Source organism: Mauremys reevesii, linkage group 22, assembly GCF_016161935.1.
Source record: "Mauremys reevesii isolate NIE-2019 linkage group 22, ASM1616193v1, whole genome shotgun sequence".
NCBI lineage: Eukaryota > Metazoa > Chordata > Testudines > Geoemydidae > Mauremys > Mauremys reevesii.
The window spans coordinates 9627202-9649795 of record NC_052644.1 but is presented as its reverse complement, the minus strand read 5'-3'; the positions used below and the strand labels follow the sequence as shown (position 1 = coordinate 9649795).

At 52.6% G+C, this 22594-nt stretch overlaps 1 protein-coding gene across 1 annotated transcript in view; it reads left to right on the top strand.

Moving 5' to 3' along the window:
* The window catches only part of LOC120388076 (deleted in malignant brain tumors 1 protein-like), a 41413-nt gene that overhangs the window by 6027 nt on the left and 12792 nt on the right, over nt 1-22594 (top strand). The window contains exons 3-12 of the mRNA XM_039509638.1: nt 1922-2251; nt 3036-3365; nt 4525-4848; nt 5624-5953; nt 6661-6990; nt 9556-9885; nt 14737-15066; nt 15872-16201; nt 17043-17372; nt 17988-18317. Coding sequence (XP_039365572.1) covers nt 1922-2251; nt 3036-3365; nt 4525-4848; nt 5624-5953; nt 6661-6990; nt 9556-9885; nt 14737-15066; nt 15872-16201; nt 17043-17372; nt 17988-18317 — 3294 coding nt within the window. The remainder of the gene's footprint in view (nt 1-1921; nt 2252-3035; nt 3366-4524; nt 4849-5623; nt 5954-6660; nt 6991-9555; nt 9886-14736; nt 15067-15871; nt 16202-17042; nt 17373-17987; nt 18318-22594) is intronic.

Genomic DNA, 22594 nt, shown 5'->3' with positions numbered 1-22594 from the left:
CTCACTACCAGCTTGGACCCAGGGCCCCAGATGTGAAAGCCCAAGTGCCTGTTCCCCCCACGCCAGCCGCTGCCCCAGCCTGAGCTGGAGCCAAATGGGAACTTGTGCCCTCCAGGGGAAAAGCTCCAGGTCTCCTTCCCCCAGTGCACTGCATCAGCTCATCCCCCTCACACAGACTGCACTGGCCAGTGTCCCCTCGGAGAAAAGAGCCTGTTTCCCATTCTCCATCCCACGAGTCAGCCATTCCCCTCTGCCTGGGGCTGGATCACAGCTGCTGACCTCTCGAGAGGAACCCCGCAGTGTCCCATTCCCAGCCCCGCTGAGCCAGCCAATCTGCCACACTGAAACTGAAAGGGAGCCAGAGTAAATGGTAGGAGAAAAATCCCATGTTCCTTTCCTCTAGCCCATCCCTGAGTGTTTATCCCCTTCAGGTGTTTGCAGACTCAGGCATCCCCGAACTAACTCAGCTCCGACTGGTGAATGGCCCGAGTCGCTGCGCTGGGAGGGTCGAGGTGCTTCACAACAAGCAGTGGGGAAACGTGTGTGATGATGGCTGGGACTTAACTGATGCTGGAGTCGTGTGCTGGCAGCTGGGCTGTGGGACGGCGTTATTAGCCTTGGGGAGGGCTCACTTTGGGAGAGGTTCTGACACCATCTGGATGGATCAGGTTAACTGCACAGGGACAGAAGCTGTCCTCGCCGATTGCAGGGCTCGGCCTTTGGGAGAGAATAACTGTCACCATGGAGAAGATGCCAGTGTTGTGTGCTCAGGTAACCCTCCTCAGTCACATCACTGGGACTGCTGCCTGGAACAGGCTGGGAAGCTTTCAGCACAGTCCCTGCTTTCCTGTCTGAGCCAGTGCTGACTCCAGTGTCCCAGAGAGGTGCTGGGGGGCTCTGCTGTAGGGAGAGGTGTATGTGTCCCTGTGAGAGACCTTCCCCCATCTCTGCTTGCTCCAGTCCCAGTGCCAAGCTATGGCACAGTCTGGCACTCTGTGGCCATTGGTGCCACCAGTCACATTCAGTGTCAGCTGGAGCCTGTAGCTGTTCACTGGGAACTGTGGTCACTTTACCAAGCATCAGGCTCCTGAACCCAGTGTCCCGGGAAATTGGCAACTTAGCTATATGTTACCCTTGGCGAGGAGATTGGACACTGTCAGGGCCAGTAACACAGTGGTGTGGCCTAGTTGTCAAAGACAAGGTGGCATCAGGATCACGGTTGGAAATCACAGAAAATATGAAAGACAGAAACAGAGTATGAAGCCTTGTCCAAAATCAAGCCACAGTCAGAGTTGGTCTCTGGAGTTAGGGTGAGGAAGCAGGAACAAGGGGCAGTAATGGGAGCAAGGAGCAGGCACAGGGCCAGGCAGCAGGAGCCAGGAACTAGGGGTGGTAACGGGAGCAAGGAGCAGGAACCGGGCGAGGAAGCAGGAACCTGGTCCCTGGGGTCTGGCCAGCAGCAGCCTTAACAATGAATTGCTCAGACAAGGGGTAGGATGGGAATAGGAAGTTTTACACCTGGAGGTGTCCAATCACCAATTTGCTTCTAGTCATCTGCAAATGGTGGGTGGGCCTCTGCTGCTGGGCCATTAGCTACTATTCCCTCATTTCACCATGATGTGACAGGTAAGGCTGTAGTTCGGCAACCTCTCGTGGATCTGGGTTTGAGACCTGTAGTGCATGGGAGATGACTAATTCTTTCCCATTTCCTGCATAAACAGCTGGGCCAACTTTGCCTACCATGTCTCTCAGCTGTCCTGATTCACCCCAGAGGTGGCAGCATGTCAGTGGTGGGGAGTGAGCCCTTGATGAGTATCTGTTATGCAGACCTATAAGTGGGAAGCACTACATTCTCCAGTGTCACTAATGATCACATGCACAGGAACTTCCCTGAATGTTTATTCCCTTGGGGTGTTTGCAGACTCAGGCATTTCAGCAGTGGCTCAGCTCCAACTTGTGAATGGCCCAAGTCGCTGCGCTGGGAGAGTCGAGGTGCTTCACAACCAGCAATGGGGAACCGTGTGTGATGACAGCTGGGATTTAACTGAGGCCAGAGTCGTGTGCAGGCAGCTGGGCTGTGGGACGGCGTTATCAGCCCCACGTGGGTCTCAGTTTGGACAGGGAACTGACCGTATCTGGCTGCATAAGGTAAACTGCACAGGGACAGAAGCTGCCCTCTCCGAATGCAGGGCTAGGCCTTGGGGAGAGCATAACTGTAACCACGTAGAAGATGCTGGTGTTGTGTGCTCAGGTAAGCCTCATGTCTTCTGTCACGGTAGGTGCTGAATGGAGTGGATTAGGAAGCTTTCAGCACAGTCCCTGGTTCCCCATCTGAGTTCCTGTGCCCCAGCATTGTGCCATGGGCCTGTACTGAAGGGAGCAGTTTGGGAACACAGTAGGGGGTGCTCTCCCCTAGCAGTCTGGGCTCACCCCAGTCATCTTGTTGTCTGATAAAAGGATTGTGCTGCAGGGTACAGGACTCTCTCCTCACAGTCAGAGACACTCACAATACCTCAGAACTGAGCTAGGCACCTCGAGCTGCAGAGGGTGATGTGTGGGTCACAGTGAGAGGCCCTCTCCCTGCTCTGATCGCTCTGACCCCCACCCCTCCCTGGCACAGTGGGGTGCTGGTAAGCATGGATTCCAGCTGTGGGACTTGGTGTCAAACCGAGCTTGTAGCTGCTCCTGGGGACTACAAACCCAGGTCACTTTGTTGGGCTCCTAGCTCAACCATGCTGGATAATCTGCACCACAGATAATTACCCCTGAACCTGTGATGTCCCTCACAGCTCTAACCGGATGAACATTTCCCCCTACTTCCTGTCATGCACAGTCACCATATTTCTGAGCCGTGACTTTCAGCTGTCCTGTCCCATCCCGAAGTGGCAGCATGTCAGTGGTGGGGAGTGAGCCCTTGGCATGCAGTGGCTGTGGTAGGAGGCCAGTCACACCCATCAGCGGTAGGTGATACAGTCATCAGCATCGCTTGTGATCAGATGCACAGGAATATTCTTGAGTTTTTATTGCATTTGCAGACTCCAACATTCCAGACCCAGGTCCTCTCCAACTGGTGAACGGCCCCAATCGCTGCGCTGGGAGAGTCGAGGTGCTTCATAACCACCAGTGGGGAACCGTGTGTGATGATGGCTGGGACTTAACTGATGCTGGAGTCGTGTGCAGGCAGCTGGGCTGTGGGTCAGCATTATTAGCCCCGGGGGAGGCTCACTTTGGGAGAGGTTCTGACACCATCTGGATGGATGAAGTTAACTGCACAGGGACAGAAGCTGTCCTCGCCGATTGCAGGGCTTGGCCTTTGGGAGAGAATAACTGTCACCATGGAGAAGATGCCAGTGTTGTGTGCTCAGGTAACCCTCCTCAGTCACATCACTGGGACTGCTGCCTGGAACAGGCTGGGAAGCTTTCAGCACAGTCCCTGCTTTCCTGTCTGAGCCAGTGCTGACTCCAGTGTCCCAGAGAGGGGCTGGGGGGCTCTGCTGCAGGGAGAGGTGTATGTGTCCCTGTGAGAGACCTTCCCCCATCTCTGCTTGCTCCAATCCCAGTGCCAAGCTATGGCACAGTCTGGCACTCTGTGGCCATTGGTGCCACCAGTCACATTCAGTGTCAGCTGGAGCCAGTAGCTGTTCACTGGGAACCGTGGTCACTTTACCAAGCATCAGGCTCCTGAACCCAGTGTACCGGGAAATTGGCAACTTAGCTATATGTTACCCTTGGCGTAGATGGGATTGGACACTGTCAGGGCCAGTAACACAGTGGTGTGGCCTAGTTGTCAAAGACAAGGTGGCATCAGGATCACGGTTGGAAATCACAGAAAATATGAAAGACGGAAAAAGAGTGTGAAGCCTTGTCCAAGGTCAAGCCACAGTCAGAGTTGGTCTCTGGAGTTAGGGTGAGGAAGTAGGAACAAGGGGCAGTAATGGGAGCAAGGAGCAGGCACACAGCCAGGCAGCAGGAGCCAGGAACTAGGGGTGGTAACGGGAGCAAGGAGCAGGAATCGGGCGAGGAAGCAGGAACCTGGTCCCTGGGGTCTGGCCAGCAGCAGCCTTAAGAACAAGTTGCTCAGACAAGGGGTAGGATGGGAACAGGAAGCTTTACACATGGAGGTGTCCAATCAGCAGTTTGCTTCTAGTCATCTGCACATGGTGGGTGGGTCTCTGCTGGTGGGTGATTAGCTACTATTCCCTCATTTCACCGTGATGTGACAGGTAAGGCTGTAGTTCGGCAACCTCTCGTGGACCTGGGTTTGAGACCTGTAGTGCATGGGAGATGCCTAATTCTTTCCCATTTCCTGCATAAACAGCTGGGCCAACTTTGCCTACCATGTCTCTCAGTTGTCCTGATTCACCCCAGAGGTGGCAGCATGTCAGTGGTGGGGAGTGAGCCCTTGATGGGTATCTGTTATGCGGACCTGTAAGTGGGAAGCGCTACATTCTCCAGTGTCCCTAGTGATCACATGCACAGGAACTTCCCTGAATGTTTATTCCCTTGGGGTGTTTGCACACTCAGGCATTTCAGTAGTGACTCAACTCCGACTTGTGAATGGTCCAAGTCGCTGCGCTGGGAGAGTCGAGGTGCTTCACAACCAGCAATGGGGAACCGTGTGTGATGACAGCTGGGATTTAACTGAGGCCAGAGTCGTGTGCAGGCAGCTGGGCTGTGGAACAGCGTTATCAGCCCCACATGGGTCTCGGTTTGGACAGGGAACTGAACGTATCTGGCTGCATGAGGTACACTGCACAGGGACAGAAGCCGCCCTCTCCGTATGCAGAGCTAGGCCTTGGGGAGAGCATAACTGTAACCACGTAGAAGATGCTGGTGTTGTGTGCTCAGGTAAGCCTCATGTCTTCTGTCACGGTGGGTGCTGAAGGGAGTGGATTAGGAAGCTTTCAGCACAGTCCCTGGTTCCCCATCTGAGTTCCTGTGCCCCAGCATTTTGCCATGGGCCTGTACTGAAGGGAGCAGGTTGGGAACACAGTAGTAGGTGCAGTCTGGGCTCACCCCAGTCCTCCCGCTGGCTGATAAAAGGTCTGTGCTGCAGGGTATGGGGCTCTCTCCTCACAGTCAGTGACTCTCACAATTCCCCAGAGTTGAGCTAGGGAGCACGCGCTGCAGAGGGTGATGTGTGGCGTACAGTGAGAGGCCCTCTCCCCGCTCTGATCGCTCTGATCCCCCACCCCTCCCTGGCACAATGGGGCACTGGGTAAGCATGGATCCCAGCTGTGGGACTTGGTGTCAAACCGAACTTGTAGCTGCTCCTGGGGACTACAAACCCAGGTCACTTTGTTGGGCTCGTAGCTCAACCATGCTGGATAATCTGCACCGCAGATAATTACCCCTGAACCTGTGATGTCCCCCACAGCTCTGACTGGATGAGCATTTCCCCCTACTTCCTGTCATGCACAGTCACCATGTTTCTGTGCCCTGACTCTCAGCTGCAATGTCCGACCCCGAAGTGGCAGCATGTCAGTGATGGGGACCTAGCCCTTGACATGCAGTGGCTGTGGGAGGAGGCCAGTCACTCCCATCAGCGGTAGGTGATACAGTCATCAGCATCGCTTGTGATCAGCTGCACAGGAATCTTCTTGAGTGTTTATTGCATTTGCAGACTCCAACATTCCAGACCCAGGTCCTCTCCAGCTGGTGAACGGCCCCAATCGCTGCGCTGGGAGAGTCGAGGTGCTTCACAACCATCAGTGGGGAACCGTGTGTGATGATGGCTGGGACTTAACTGATGCTGGAGTCGTGTGCAGGCAGCTGGGCTGTGGGACGGCGTTATCAGCCCTAGCGGGGGCTCGATTTGGGAGAGGATCTGACACCATCTGGATGGAAGAGGTTAACTGCACAGGGACAGAAGCTGCCCTCGCCGATTGCAGGGCTCGGCCTTGGGGAAACAATAACTGTCACCATGGAGAAGATGCCGGTGTTGTTTGCTCAGGTAAGCTGCCTCTCTCACGTATCTGGGGGTGCTGCGTGGAACAGGCTGGGAAGCTTTCAGCACAGTCCCTTCTTTCCTGTTTGAGTCAGTGCTGACCCCAGTGTCCTAGTGAGGTGCTGGGGGGCTGTGCTGTTTCCCTGTGAGATATATAGCACTCCCTGGGCCAGGCAACAGGCGTCAGGAGCAAGGAACAGTAACTGGGCAAGGAAGCAGAAGTCAGGAACAAGAATGAGGAACTTGGGCAGGTCCGATGGGTCTGGCCAGCAGCTGGCCTAGCAACTGGTTGTTCAGATAAGGGGTAAGACAGGACCAGGAATCTTTATACCTGGAGGTGTCCAATCAACAGTCTGCTGCTAGTCACCTGACCATGATGAGTCAGCAAGTGTGGCCTCTGGTGGTGGAACATTGACGCTCTAGTTGGGCAATCTCGTAGGCCTAAGTTTCAGACCGGCAGTATCTGAGAGAGACATAATTCTTCCCCACTTCCTGCCTAAACTACTAGGCCATCTTTTCGTAGCCTGTCTCTCGGCTGCACTGTTCTACCCCAGAGGTAGTAGCATGTCTGTGGTGAGGAGTGAGCCCTTGATGGTCAGTCACTGTGTGCTGAGGCTGTTTAGACCTGTCAGTGGGAGGCGTTGCATTTCCCAGCATTGCTAGTGATAAGATGCACAGGAATCTCTCTGTCTACTCCCTTGGGGACTTTGCAGACTCAGCCCTTCCACATTTGGCTCAGGTGCGATTGATGAACAGCCCAAGTCGCTGCGCTGGGAGAGTCGAGGTGATTCGCAACCAGTTGTGGGGAACCGTGTGTGATGACGGCTGGGACTTACAGGATGCCGGAGTCGTGTGCAGGCAGCTGGGCTGTGGGACGGCGTTATCAGCCCCAGGAGGGGCTCGATTTGGACAAGGATCTGGGCCAATTTTGCTGGATGAGGTTAACTGCACAGGGACCGAAGCTGCCCTCTCCGAATGCAGGGCTAAGCCTTGGGGGGATCATAATTGTCACCACAGAGAAGATGCCGGTGTTGTGTGCTCAGGTAACTCTCCTTCATCATGCCCATGTGAAAAGCAGTTCGGGGATTCATTGGGGCGCTCTCCCCTCACAGTGAGTCCTGACCCTACTACACAATCTGATGCAAAAACTGTGCTGCAGGGAGTGGGGCTGGGCTCAGCGGAGGCTGCTCTCCCTGCAGATTTATGCGTAACCACAAGGCCCCAGGTCACCTCTAAGGGCCTTGCTGCAGGGAGCAGTGTGGGGACCACAGGAGGGGGCTGCCCTCTCTCAGAGTCAGTGCTGATCCCAAAGCCTCCGCGTGGTGCCAGGGCACCATGCTGCAGGCTGAGATGTATACGCCACCTCTGCTCAATCTGATCCCCCCACCCAACTACAGCACTGTGGGCGCTCTGTGACCAGTGAGTTCTAGTCAGACTCGCTTGGTGTCTTATTCTGATGAGATGGGAGGGAATAGCCTTGATGTGCGTAGACAGCTGCCATTTTTGTATGCAGTGTAGTTGCAGCCATGTCAGTCCCAGGATACGAGAGAGACAAGGTGGGTGAGGAAATGTCTTTTATTGGACCAACTTCTGTTGGTGAGAGAGACAAGCTTTCCAACCATACCAAGCCCAGACCTGAAGAAGAGCTCTGTGTGAGCTCCAAAGCTTGTCAGGAGAGAGGTGGGGTGTGGGATGCAGCAGGGGGCTCAGCACAGGGGGTTGGGGTGCAGGATGCAGGAGGGGTTCGGAGTGTGGGCTCTGGCCCGGCACTGCTTACCTGGAGCGGCTTCGGAGTGCCAGCGGCCTGGCACCACTAAGGCAGGTTCCTTGCCTGCTCTGGGCCCACACCGCTCCCGGGAACAGGGAACTGTGGCCAATGGGAGCTTTGGGTGTGGAACCCACAGGCAAGGGCTGCGCACGGAGCCCTCAGACCCCCTACCCTCACCTGGCCGCTTCGAGGAGCAGCACGGTACCCACGGCGCCACTGGGGTGGCAATCCCACAGGCCGGATCCAAAGCCCTGAGGGGCTGGATCCTGCCTGAGGGGATGGATCCTGCCTGTGGGCTGCAGTTTGCCGACTACTGCTGTAGATTCCTGTAAGGCATTCAACTTGGCACTGCACGAGAACAATGCAAAATTGACATTATACATGATAAATCAATTAAAAACTGGCCAACTTCCTGGTCTCAAAATGTAATTGTGAATGGGGAATCATCATCAGGCAAATGTCTTTGATTGGGGTCCTGCAGGATCACTTCTTGCCTCTACACTATTTAACAATTTTATCAAGGGACTGGAGGAAAACATCACTTAGAAAGTTTGCAGATGACACAAAATTTGAGAGACTGGTAAATAGTGAAGAGGACCGGTCACTGACACAGAATGATCTCAATCACTAGGTAATCTGGGTGCAAGCAAACAAGATGCCTTTTAACATGACTGAATGTAAAATTATACATCTAAAAACACAGAATGCAGGCCATACTTAAAGAGGGGGGACTCTTTCCTGGGAAGCAGTAACTCTGAGAAAGATTTGGGGATGGGGGGGTGGATAATCATCTAAACAGGAGCTCCCAGTGTGACTCTGTGACCAAAATGGCTAATGCAGTCCTGGGATGCACACACAGGGGAATCTCGAGTAGCTGTAGAGAGGTTATTTTACCTCTGTAGTTGGTGCTGGTGCGAACGCTGCTGGAATCTTGTGTCCAGTTCTGGTGCCCACAATTCAAGAAAGATGTTGATAAATTTAAGAAGGTTCAGCAAAGAGCCATGAGAATGATCAGAGGATTAGAAAACCTGCCTTGTGGTGATAGACCCAAACAGCTCAGTCTGTTTAGTTTAACAAAGAGAAGGTGAAGGGGTCACTTGAGCACAGTCTGTAATTACCATCATGGGGAACAGAAATGTGATAATAAAGGACACTTCAATCTTACAGGCAAGTGATTAATAAGATCCAATGGCTGGAAGTTCAAGAGAGACAAATTTAAATGACAGATAAAGTGCAAATTTGTATCGATGAGGATTCATAGCTGTTCGAACATCTTATCAAGGGCTGTGGGGGATCCTCCCTCACTGGCAATTTTTAAATCAAGATTGGACGTTTATGAAAGATCTGCCCTAGGAATTACCCTGGGGCAGGTCTCTGGCCCATGCTACACAGGAGGTCAGACGAGGTGGTCACAGTGGGCACTTTGGGCCTTGGGACTCTCTGAATCCTGCTGATCAGATTCAGTGTCAGATGGAGCCTGCAGCCATTCCCAAGGAGTAGGGACCTTGGGTCACTTTGTCAAGCATCAGGCTCCTAAACCCATTGCCCTGGCCAATTAGCATCTTAGCTGATGAACCATGAACCTTTCACATTTGGCACCGTTCTGACTGGCTGCAGAATTCTTCCCCCCGTCCTGCCTAAATAACTGGGCCAGATTTCTCTTCCCTGTTTCTCAGCTGCACCCTAGTAGTGGCTGCATATCAGTGGTGGGGAGTGAGACCCTGAGAGGCGGTAGCTGTGTGAGGAGGCTGTTCAGACCCATAAGTGGGAGGTGCTACTTTCCCCGGAATCACCACTGATTAGATGCACAGGAGTGTTTATTCCCTTGGGGTGTTTGCAGGCACAGGCATCTCACAAGTGGCTCAGCTCCGACTGGTGAACGGCCCGAGTCGCTGTGCTGGGAGAGTCGAGGTGCTTCACAACCAGCAGTGGGGAACCGTGTGTGATGACAACTGGGACATAATTGATGCTGGAATCGTGTGCAGGCAACTGGGCTGTGGGACAGCGCTATCAGCCCCAGGAGCGGGTCGATTTGGGCAAGGATCTGACCGTATCTGGCTGGACGATGTTCAGTGCAAAGGGACAGAAATTGCCCTTTCCGAATGCAGGGCTCGGCCTTGGGGAGACAATAACTGTCACCACAGAGAAGATGCCAGTGTTGTGTGCTCAGGTAACCCTCATCCATCACTATGCTGTTGCAGGGAGCAGGGTGGGAAGCTCATTACAGGGCATTGTCTCCTCACACCCATTATTAACCCCAGCACGGTGCTTAGGGCCTGTGCTTCAGTGAGCAATATGGCGGTTCCAGTAGGGAGCGCTCTCCTCTCACAAGCCCTGGTGACCCTAATTCCCCTGTGCAGATCTATAGGCCTGTGCTGCAGGGAGCGGCATGGGGGCTCAGTAGGGGGCACTCTCCCCTTGAAGTCAATGCTGGCCCCTGCGCCCCAGTGTGGGGACGAGGGGCCTGCGGTGCAGGGAGGAGGGCTGGGTGTAAGTAGGGGGTGCTCTCCCCTTGTAGTTGTGCTAGTCCTAAGGCCCCAGTGCGGTGCCATGGGCCCCTAGTATGAGGAAGCCTTGTCTGTGCCCACTGGGGGGCAGTTCTCCAACTCCCTCAGCCACAGGCCACACAAGCCATTTCCTCTAGGCCTCGTGGGGTGGCCTCTCTCCAGGTTGGCAATAGGCACACTCCAGCCCCCTGCCCTCCGAGTGTCCCCCTATAGCTCCCAGCCCCTGCCCCACTGGGCATTCACAGCAGTCACAGATCTGCTGCTCCCAAAGGAACAGGGCCCTCAGCTGACCAGTTCCACCTCCCATCTCTGCCCCAATCGACACACATCCCTAGTTCACTTCATAGTCACACCAAGGACAAGTGATTTCACAGAGTGTAGAGATTCGAGGGGTAGCAAGGAGAAGGGTTGGAATGAAATGGTTCCATGGCCAATAAAATCATACCACGCTGACTAGAGCCTGGACTCATTGAACGAGATACTTTTCTGTCTGGTAGAGCAACGCTCACCCCACAGTCCTTCCAGGGTTTTACACCAGGCTTGGCTGTTATCTCCTGTTCCTGAGACAAACGCTGTCAGCTGCCTCCTGGGTGAAAGGGAGCTCTTGTCCCCTCTCCTCTTTCTTTCTACATACAGACCATTGTCTCTTCCTAGAGGAGGTCTCTCTTCAGACACTTATTCTAGGGGTCTTTGTCCTTGTAAATTCTCAGGCCCCCACAGGCCCAGACAGTGAATATAGCCTGTCTCCACGGCTGTGCTTTGTTCTATGTGCTGATTGGCTCAGCCGAAGGGATTGCCATGGCGCAGGTGACAAGCTTCACTTCAGCACTTCTGGAGCCTCATATTCCACATTTTACATCTCTCTTCAACTATGTCCCATCCAAACATCTTGCTCCCATTAGGTCGACCTCACATGCCACCTTTGGTGAGCTATTGTGCATATATCTCACCCAGGGGATCCCGGTATAACTCTAAGTATCCCTGTGCCCTCTGCCAGTTGGCATTTAGTTATCCCTGGGACAGACCCCTCTGCTGCACAAGGGGGGGCTGGATAACTATAACTTCCATTAGTTGGATTTGGTGTCAACGGAGCCTGCAGCCGCTCACTCAAACTAAAAATCCAGGGCCAATTTCTCAAGAGTCCAGTTCCCAATCACCGTGTTCCGGCGGATTTGCATCTCAGGAAATTAGCCCTGAACCTGTAACTTCCCCAACAGCTGGACATAGGACACTTCCTGTCCTACACAGCCTAAATATTTCCCTGTCCTGTTTCTCAACTGCCCTGTCCTAACCCAGAAGTGGCTGCATCTCAGTGCGGGGAGTCGTCTTCTTTTGTGTATTTCACAAGTTGATATCTAGGTAACCCTTCTGCCAGGTGGAGTCAGCAGCAACCAGGGCTGGCTTCAATATCTAGGATTCTAGGGGTCCTTTTCATCAATACCACAGAACCTGCTTGAGCACCCCCCCCAGTAACCTGGGACAATTACACACCACCCCCTGGGTGCTTCTATGAGGCAAAGCTTCCCTTCTTGGAAGCACAGAGTCTCAGGGCAGAAAAGAAACTTTTTAATAAAACCCAGCATTAGCTTGGGAAAACACCGGAAATAGATAAAACCATGAACAAAACACCTATCCCAGAGTACACTGGGCAGTGTCTTGCCTCAGTTTCTAGAGTCCAGCAACTCAAAGTTCCTTTAAGGTGCCCCTCCCTTCCTTCTCCACCACATCCCACTCACAGAGGGGGGAGGGATAGTTCAGTGGTTTGAGCATTGGCCTGCTAAACCCAGGGTTGTGAGTTCAATCTTTGAGGGGGCCACTTAGGTATCTGGGGCAAAAATTGGTCCTGCTAGTGAAGGCAGGGGGCTGGACTCAATGACCTTTCAAGGTCCCTTCCAGTTCTAGGAGATTGGTATATCTCCAATTATTACCTATTACCACAGTGGTTGTCCTTGGTTTGTGAAGACCCAGAGTTTAGAGGTGCACCTGTGTGAGTTCAGCTCCCACCATGGGGGCAGGGAGGAGAGTGCCTGGCTCGCTCTGCTGTCTGGGTGCTTGCTCTGGTGGCAGCTGCCCTGCCAGCCACTCACCAATCTGCTCACCCTCACCTTCTGCTGCCCCTGGTCTCTCCACTGTGACCTCTGTAGTCGCTCTCTTGAGGCTCCACCCAGCTCTCAGTGACTGTCAGCTGCTAGTGGGGAACCCTCAGTGCTGAAGCAGGCTGGACAGAAACAGTGTCTGACAGCAGGTGATTTCAGCTCTAGTGATCACTGAAACCAAAAAACCTCCTAATGGAACTTTAATTAACTGGGCAGATTGAACCATGGCTAGACCTCATACACAGAGCCCACACCCCTCAGCAGGAACACCCATCTCCACCCACCCCACTCTTCATAGGAGTCTGGTGTCTGAACCCCCCTGGTTAGTGAGTTCAGTTCAGTTGTGGGTGACCCCCTCAGTCAGGGCAGGCTAAGCACAGTTCTGCTGCCCTTTACTCAGACAATCAGGACAACAACATTTCACTACCCCTGTATTCAGTACTACAGTGATTTGTAACCCAGCACCAGCCAACACAGCTCTGTCTGCTGGATACCTGCTGGATACGAGGTGGAATGGGTGTGTTCATGTAAATAGTATCTGGTCCTGAAGCCTTTTCCCCTCCCCAGCTCATCACTCGCTGTCAGGGGAGAGCTCATTCCAACCGTACTCACCTCTAGTTCAGGGATCGGCAACCTTTGGCACACGGCCCATCAGGGAAATCCGCTGGCGGGCCGGGAAGGTTTGTTTACCTGCAGCGTCCACAGGTTCGACCAATTGCAGCTCCCACTGGTCGCGGTTCGCCACTCCAGGCCAATGGGGGCTGTGGGAAGCAGCGGCCAGCACATCCCTCAGTCCGTGCCGCTTCCTGCAGCCCCCATATCAAAAGCTTTGTTAAAATCAAGGAATAACATGTTCACTGCTTTCCCTTCTTCCACACAGCCAGTTATCTTATCATAGAAGGCAATTAGGTTGGTCAGGCATGACTTGTCCTTGGTGAATCCATGCTGACTGTTCCTGACCACTTTCCTCTCCTCAAAGTGCTTCAAAATTGATTCTTTGAGGACCTGCTTCATGATTTTTCCAGGACTGAGGCGAGGCTGACTGGCCTGTAGTTCCCCAGATCCTCCTCCTTCACTTTTTTAAAGATGGGCACTACAGTAGCCTTTTTCCAGTCATCCGGGACCTCTCCTGATCGCCATGAGTTTTCGAAGATAATGGCCAATGGCTCTGCAATCACACCTGCCAATTCCTTTAGCACCCTGGGATGCGATGCATCCTGTCCCATGGACTTGTGCTCATCCAGCTTTTCTAAATAGTCCTGAAGCACTTCTTTCTCCATAGAGGGCTGGTCACCGCCTCCCCATGCTGTGTTGCCCAGTGCAGTAATCTGGGAGCTGGCCTTGTTTGTGAAGACAGAGACAAAAAAAGCATTGAGTACATTAGCTTTTTCCACATCCTCTTTCACTAGGTTCCTCCCCCATTCAGCAAGGGGCCCACTCTTTCCCTGACTACCTTCTTGTTGCTAACATACCTGTAGAAACCTTTCTTGTTACTCTTAACATCCCTTGCTAGCTTCAACTCTAAGTGTGATTTGGCCTTCCTGATTTCACTCCCGCATGCTTGAGCAATATTTAGTACCTCTTCCTGGTTATTTGTCCAATCTTCCACTTCTTGTAAGCTTCTTTTTTGTGTTTAAGATCAGCAAGGATTTCACTGTTAAGCCAAGCTGGTCGCCTGCCATATTTACTATTCTTACTACACATTGGAATGGTTTGTTCCTGGACTCTGGGTGACGTTTTCAGGGAGCTATGGAACCAATATATGTAAATTCAGTGCTGATGTCAGGCTAAGGCAACCACTAATAACAGGGGTGACTGTGTTCAGCTGCCAATCACCAAGATGCTTATGCCAGCATCTGCCCCGCAGCACTGCACAGTATCACACTGAAGTGAATACCAGCGCCAGGAGTGAGGGTGTAAATCTCCTCCTCAGGAGGTTCCTGCCAGCTGCACGGGGATAATCTTTTTAAGTGCTCTAGTGGAAGTGGTTTGTTAGTGGGGAGGGATAGCTCAGTGGTTTGAGCATTGGCCTGCTAAACCCAGGGTTGTGTGTTCAATCCTTGAGGGGGCAACTTAGGGATCTGGGGCAAAAAATTGGTCCTGCTAGTGAAAGCAGGGGGCTGGACTAGATGACCTTTCAAGGTCCCTTCCAGTTCTAGAAGATTGGTATATCTCCAATTATTACCTCTTTTATTACCAATCTGCCTAACTAGGTGACAGCTGGATGGGAGGGGAACGAACAGACTTCAACATTACCCAAGTGATTAGCCTGCTCGGTGGTGGGGAGCCCTTGAAAGGCAGTTGCTGTGTGCAGAGACCGGTCAGACCCATCAGCAGGAGACGCTCCATTCCCCAGTGAAACAAGAGATCAGAGGCCCAGGAACCTCCCTGAGTGCTTATTCCCTTGGGTGTTTGCAGACACCGGCATCTCCGAAGTGACTCAGCTGCGACTGGTGAACGGTTCGAGTCGCTGCGCTGGGAGAGTCGAGGTGTTTCATAAGAAGAAGTGGGGAACTGTGTGTAATGACAGCTGGGACCTACTGGATGCTGGAGTCGTGTGTAGGCAGCTGGGCTGTGGGACGGCGTTATCAACCCCCACTGGAGCTCACTTTGGGCGAGGATCTGACCATATCTGGCTGGGTAATGTCAACTGCACGGGGACAGAAGCTGCCCTCTCCCAATGCAGGGCTAGGCCCTGGGGAGACAGTAACTGCACCCATGAAGAAGATGCCAGTGTTGTGTGCTCAGGTAACCCTCCTCCATCACTTCACTGTGGATGGTGCAGGGATCGGGTGGGAAGCTTTCAGCACAGACCCAGCTCTCCTGTCTGAGTCAGCACTGACTCCAGTGCCCCAGCATAGTACTAAGGGCCTGTACTGCAGGGAGCCCGTTGGGGGTCACAGAAAATGTTGCTCTTCCCATGGTGTCAGCACTGACCCCATTTCCCCACACAGTTCTACAGGCCTGTGCTGCAGGGAGCGGGATGGGGGCTCAGTAGGGGACGCTCTCCCCTCGCAGTCAATGCTGAGCCCAGTGCCCCAGCACAGCACTTAGGGCCTGTGCTGCAGGGAGCAGTACGTGCGCCTCCGTGAGAGACCCTCCCCATCGCTGATCCCCCTGCCCCACAACAGCACAATGGGGCGCTAGGTAACCGTAGCTCCCATTTCTGGGGTTTGGGGTTGAATGGATCCTGCAGCAACTCAGGGATCCCTTTATGAAGTGTGGGGTTCCTATCCCCGTCACTTCGGGTGATTTACATCTCAACTAATTTGCCTGAACCCGTAACATCCCCCACAGCTGTGTCTGGAGACAGGGTTCTTCCTCAATTCCTCTCTTACACAGCCCATGAATTTCTATGTCCTGTCTCTCAGCTGCCTTGTTCCACCCCAGAAGTGACTGCATATCAGAGGTGTGGGGTATGTCCTTGACAGGCAGGCGCTCTGTTTAGAGGCTGTTCAGACCTGTCAGAGGGAGGTGCTAAGTTCCCCAGCATTAGTAGCAAACACATGTACAGGAACCTACCTGAGAGTTTATTCCATTGGGGTATTTGCAGACTCAGGAATTTCAAAGCAGACTTCGCTCCGTCTGGTGAACGGCACGAGTCGCTGCGCTGGGAGGGTCGAGGTGCTTCACAACCAGCAGTGGGGAACTGTGTGTGATGACAGCTGGAACCTACAGGATGCCGATGTCGTGTGCAGACAGCTGGGCTGTGGGCTGGCGTCCACAGCCCCAGGCGCGGCTCACTTTGGGCGAGGAACTGACTCCATCTGGCTGGATGATGTTCACTGCACAGGGACAGAAGCTGCCCTCACTGATTGCAGGGCTCGGCCTTGGGGAGAGAATAACTGTCACCATGGAGAAGATGCCGGTGTTGTGTGCTCAGGTAACCCTCCTCCATCCCGGTAGATGCTGCAGGGAGTGGGGTAGAGATCAATAGGGGGCGGTCGGTTCAGAGCCCAATGTAACCGCAGTGTGCTGGGGCCCATGCTGCAGGGACAGCGTGCGGGCTCCTGAGGGACTGCTCTGCCCTTGCAGTCAGTGCTGACCCCCATGTGGGTGAAGGGACTGTGCTGTAGGGAGCAGTTTGGGGACCACACAAGGGGCCTTTCCCCCTGCAGTTAGTGCTGACCCCAGTATTCCAGGGTGGTGACGGCTGTAGGAGGCAGGGTGCTGGTTTTAATAATAATGCCCTCCCCTTGCAGGCAGGGCTGGCCCTAGTACAGCACTTAGGGCCTGCGCTGCAGGGAGCAGTATGTGCACTTCTGTGAGAGACCCTCCCATCGCTGATAGCTCTGGTCCCCCTGCCCCACTACAGCACAATGGGGCGCTGGGTAACCGTAGATCCCATTTCTGGGATTTGGGGTTGAATGGAGCCTGCAGCTGCTCAGGGGCAGTAGAAACCTGGGATCCCTTTATGAAGTGTGGGGCTTCTCCTCCCCACACTCTGGGTGAGCTAATTACCCTTGAACCTGTAATATCCCCAAAGCTGTGACTGTTGACAGGGTTCTTCCTCACTCCCTCTCCTGCACAGCCCATGAGTTTCTGGGCCTGGTCTCTCAGCTGCCCTGTCCTACTCCAGAGGTGGCTGAATGTCAGTGGTGGGGAGTGAACCCCTGACAGGCAGTTGCACAGGCTGTTCACAGCCATTAATGGGAGGTGCTCCTTTCCCCAGGGTTAATAGTGATCAGATGCAGTGAGTGTTTATTTCCTTGGGGCATTTGCAGACTCAGGCATTTCAGAGCAGACTCAGCTCCGACTGGTGAACGGCCCAAGTCGCTGCACTGGGAGAGTCGAGGTGCTTCACAACCTGCTATGGGGAACCGTGTGTGATGACAGCTGGGACATAACAGATGCTGAAGTTGTGTGCAGGCAGCTGGGCTGTGGGACGGCATTATCAGCCCCAGGAGGGGCTCGATTTGGACAAGGATCAGACCCCATCTGGCTGGATAACATCAACTGCACAGGGGCAGAAGCTGCCCTCTCCGATTGTAGGGTTCTGCCTTGGGGAATCCATAACTGTAACCATGGAGAAGATGCCGGTGTTGTGTGCTCAGGTAACCCTCCTCCATCACTGTGGGTGTTGTGGGGAGCAGGATGGGGGCTCAGTAGGGGGCGTTCTCCCCTCGCAGTCAGTGCTGAGCCCAGTGCCCCAGCACAGCACTTAGGGCCTGCACTGCAGGGAGCAGGACGTGCGCCTCAGTGAGAGACCCTCCCCGTCGCTGATCGCTCTGATCCCCCTGCCCCAGTACAGCACAATGGGGCGCAGGGTAACTGTAGATCCCCTTTGTGGGATTTGGGGTCAAATGGAGCCTGCAGCTGCTCAGAGGCAATATAAACCCTTGGTCCCTTTATGAAGTGTGGGGCTCTTACCCCATTATAGTGATTTTAATCTCAGCCAATTACCCCGAACCTGTAACATCCTCCACTGCTGTGATTGGAGACGGGGTTCTTCCTCACTCCCTCTCCTACACAGCCTGCGTGTTTTCATGGCCTGTCTCTCAGCTGCCCCTTCACGCCCCAGAGGCTGCTGTATATTAGTAGGGGGGAATGAACCTGTGTCAGGCAATTGTAGAGACTGATCAGATCTGAGTTGCTATGTTCCCCAATGTCACTAGTGATCAGAGGCAAAGGAATTTCCCTGAGTGTTTATTCCCTTGGCACATTTGCAGACTCATCCGTTCCAGAGAGGGCTTCAATCCGACTTGTTGATGGTTCGAGTCGCTGTGCTGGGAGAGTCGAGGTGTTTCACAACCAGCAATGGGGAACCGTGTGTGATGACAGCTGGGACATAACAGATGCTGGAGTTGTGTGCAGGGAGCTGGGCTGTGGGATGGCGTTATCTGCCCTAGCGGGGGCTCACTTTGGGCAAGGATCTGACAATATCTGGCTGGATGATGTTCAGTGCACAGGGACAGAAGCTGCCCTCGCCGAATGCAGGGCTCGGCCGTGGGGAGACAATAACTGTCACCATGGAGAAGATGCCGGTGTTGTGTGCTCAGGTAACCCTCTTCCATCACGTCACTGTGGGTGGTGCTGGGAAGCTTTCAGCACAGACTCAGCTCTCCTGTCTGAGTCAGCACTGACCCCAGTGCCCCAGCATGGTGCTAAGGGCCTGTACTGCAGGGATCCAGTTTGGGGTCACAGTAAGTGTCTCTCTTCGCGTGGTATCAGTGGTGACCCCATTTCCCTTGCCTGTGCTGCAGGGAGTAGGGTGGGGGCTCAGTAGGGGGCGCTCTTCCCTCGCAGTCATTGCTGAGCCCAGTGCCCCATCACAGCACTTAGGGCCTGCGCTGCAGGGAGCAGTACGTGCACCTCAGTGAGAGACCCTCCCCGTCGCTGATCGCTCTGATCCCCCTGCCCCACTACAGCACAATGGGGCGCTGGGTAACCGTAGATCCCATTTGCAGGATTTGGGGTCGAATGGAGTCTGCAGCCACTCAGAGGCAGTAGAAACCTGGGATCCCTTTATGAAGTGTGGGGCTCCTCCCCCCGTCATTCCGGGTGATTTCCATCTCAGCTAATTACTCCTGAACCTGTAACATCCCCTAGAGCTGTGACTGGAGACACGGTTCTTCCTCACTCCCTCTCCTATGTAGCCCATGAGTTTCTGTGCCTATTCTCTCAGCTGCCTTGTTCCACCCCAGAGATGGCTGCATGTCAGGGGTGGGGCGTGAGTCCTCGATAGGCAGGTGCTGTGTTTAGGGCTGTTCAGACCTGTCAGCGGGAGGCGGTACGTTCCCCAGCGTCACTAGCAATCAGAGGCTCAGGATCTCTCTGAGTCATTATTCCCTTGGGGTGTTTGCAAGCTCAGTCATTCTAGGTTTTGATCCACTCCAACTGGTGAATGGCCCAAATCCCTGTGCTGGGAGAGTTGAAGTGCTTTATAATCAGCAGGGGGGAACCGTATGTGATGATAACTGGCAGTTACCTGACACTGACATCCTGTGAAGGCAGCTGGGCTGTGGGACGGCATTATCAGCCCTGGCAGAGCTTGATTTTGGTGAGGGTCTTATCCCATCTGACTGGATGATGTTCACTGCAGAGGATCAGAAGCTTCCCTCAGTGAATGCAGTGCTTGGCCTTGGGGAAACCATAACTTTCACCACAGAAAAGATGCTGGTGTTATGTGCTCAGGTAACCCACATCCATCACCATGGTGCAGGGAGTGGGAGAGGGACTCAGCAGGGGGCACTCTGCCCTCACAGTCAGTGCTGACGCCAACACTCCAGTGTGGTGCTAAGGGCCTGTGCTGCAGGGAGCAGCTCAGGGACTACCATGAGGGCTGGATGTCAGTGGTGGTGATTCAGCCCGAGACAGGCAATCACTATGTGTGGAGCCCATTCAGACCCCTCAGTGCTATGTTCCCCAGCGTCTCTAGCAATCAGAGGCACAGAAATCTCTCAGAGTGTTTATTCCCTTCGGTGTTTGAAGATTCAGGCATCTCAGAAGTGTCTTTGCTCCAGCTAGTGAATGGCCACACTCGTTGCACTGGGAGAGTTGAGGTGTTTCATAACCAGAAGTGAGGAACTGGGTGTGATGGCAACTGGGACTTACATGATGCTGGAGTTGTGTGCTGAGCAGTGAGACGCCATTATCAGCGCCACATGGGGCTTGGTTTGGACATGGATCTAACTGTCCCTGGCTGGATGATGTTAACTGCACAGGGACAGAAGCTGCCATCTCCAAATGCAGGGCTCGGCCTCTACTGCAGAGGGGTATGTGTGCTGTGTGGAGAGGCCTTCAGCCCCATTTGATTGTTCTAGTTAGGAAAGCAAAGGGACAGAATAAGAAATCTATGACCAGCAGAGTTATTTTTATTTTTAAAATATATTAAGAACCAAAAGAATCCTAACAATGATATCGGTCCATGCTTAGATGGAAATGGTAGAAATATCAATAACAATGCAGAAAGAGCAGAAGTGTTCAATAAATATTTTTGTTCTGTATTTGGGAAAAAGAGATCATATAGTCTCACCATATGGTGATGGTAATGCTCTGTCCATTCCACTAATGTATCAGGAGGATGTTAAACAGAAGCCACGAAAGACAGATAGTTTACAATCAGCAGATTCAGATAATTTGCATCCAAGGGTTTTAAAACAGTATGGAGCATGCTGGAATGTTATTATTGATTTTCAGTAAGTCTTGGAGCGCTTGGAAAGCTCCAGCAGCCTGGAAGAAAGCTCATGTTGTGCCAATTTTTAAAAAGAGATAACTCGGGTAATTACAGGCCTGTCAGCCTAACGTCAATCCCAGGCAAGATAATGGAGTAGCTGATATGAGAGTCGAACAATAAAGAATTAAAGGAGGGTAATGCAATTAATGGAAATGAACATGGGTTTATGGGAAATAGATCTTGTCAAACTGAGCTGATTTTTTTTTTTGGATGAGATTACCAATTTGGTTGATAAAGGTAATAGTGTGGATGAAATAGATGGAGACTTCTGTAAGGTACCGCACAGCATTTTGATTAAAAAAACTATAGCAGTATAAAATTAACATGGCACACGTGGCAGGGAGCGGTTCTTAGACCTATGATATTTAACATTTTTATCAATGACTTAAAATAAAATATAAAATCATAGGTGTTAAAATTTGCAGATGATACAAAAATTGGGGGAGTGGTAAATAATGAAGTGCACAGGTCACTGATTCAGCCTGATCTGGATTGCTTGGTAAACTAGGTGCAAGCAAACAATGTACATTTAAATGTAAATATCTACATCTAGGAACAAAGAATGCAGATCATGTTTACATGATGGGGGATTATATCCTGGGAAACAGTGACTCCGAAACAGATTTCCAGGTTGAGGTAGACAATCCAGCATGAGCTCCCACTGAGACTCTGTGGTCAAAATGGCTAATGCAATCCTGGGATGTATGAAGAGAGGAATCATGAGCAGGAGCAGAGAGGATATTTTACCTCTGTGTTTGACACTGCTGTGGCCATTGCAGGAATACTGTATTCAGTTCTGCTGCCCACAATCCAGGAATGATGTTGATAAATTGGAGAGGGTCATAGAAGAGCCACAAGAATGATTAAACGATAAGTAAACCTGCCTTACAGCGACAGGCTCAAAGAGCTCAGTCTATTAACAAAGAGAAGGGTGAGAGGTGACTTGATCACAGTGTACAAGAATCTACCTGGGGAATAAATATTTAATAATGGGCTCTTCAATCTAGCAGAGGAAGGTAGAACAGCATCTAATTGTTGAAGGTTGAAGCTAGACATATTTAGAATGGTAATTAACCATGGCACAAATGACCATGGGTGGTGGTGGTTGAGTCAAGAATGGATATTTCTGTAAAAGCTCTGCTCTAGGATCAGACTAGGTGCTCAAAAAGGTACGTTCTAGCCTTGGAGTCGATGACTCTATGATCCCCTGCCCTGCTATGGCACAATGGGGCACTGTGTAATCACAGGCCCCACTGGTTTGGTATGGTGTTAAATTGAGCCCGTAGCCAATTACATGGACTAGAAATGAGAACATAAGAACATAAGAAAGGCCGTACCGGGTCAGACCAAAGGTCCATCTAGCCCAGTATCTGTCTACCGACAGTGGCCAATGCCAGGTGCCCCAGAGGGAGTGAACCTAACAGGCAATGATCAAGTGATCTCTCTCCTGCCATCCATCTCCATCCTCTGACGAACAGAGGCTAGGGACACCATTCTTACCCATCCTGGCTAATAGCCATTTATGGATTTAGCCACCATGAATTTATCCAGTCCCCTTTTAAACATTGTTATAGTCCTAGCCTTCACAACCTCCTCAGGTAAGGAGTTCCACAAGTTGACTGTGCGCTGCGTGAAGAAGAACTTCCTTTTATTTGTTTTAAACCTGCTGCCTATTAATTTCATTTGGTGACCCCTAGTTCTTGTATTATGGGAATAAGTAAATAACTTTTCCTTATCCACTTTCTCAACATCACTCATGATTTTATATACCTCTATCATGTCCCCCCTTAGTCTTCTCTTTTCCAAGCTGAAGAGTCCTAGCCTCTTTAATCTTTCCTCGTATGGGACCCTGTAAACGGGTCGACTCACCCCTGCAGCACCTCCTGCTGGTTGCTCTGCGAACTTCGCTCAGTCTCGCCCTGGAGCACCCTCTGCAGGCGGGTGATCTACCGGTTCTTAGGCCCCCCCCCCCGGGGCCCTCCCTGGACCCGGGCCCTTCTACATGGGGCGCTGCCCCTAGCAGCAACCCCTGTTTCTTGGGTCTCCCTTTCTGTCTCAGGGAACCCCCCACCCTCTATCCCTACCTTGCCTCAGTAGTGG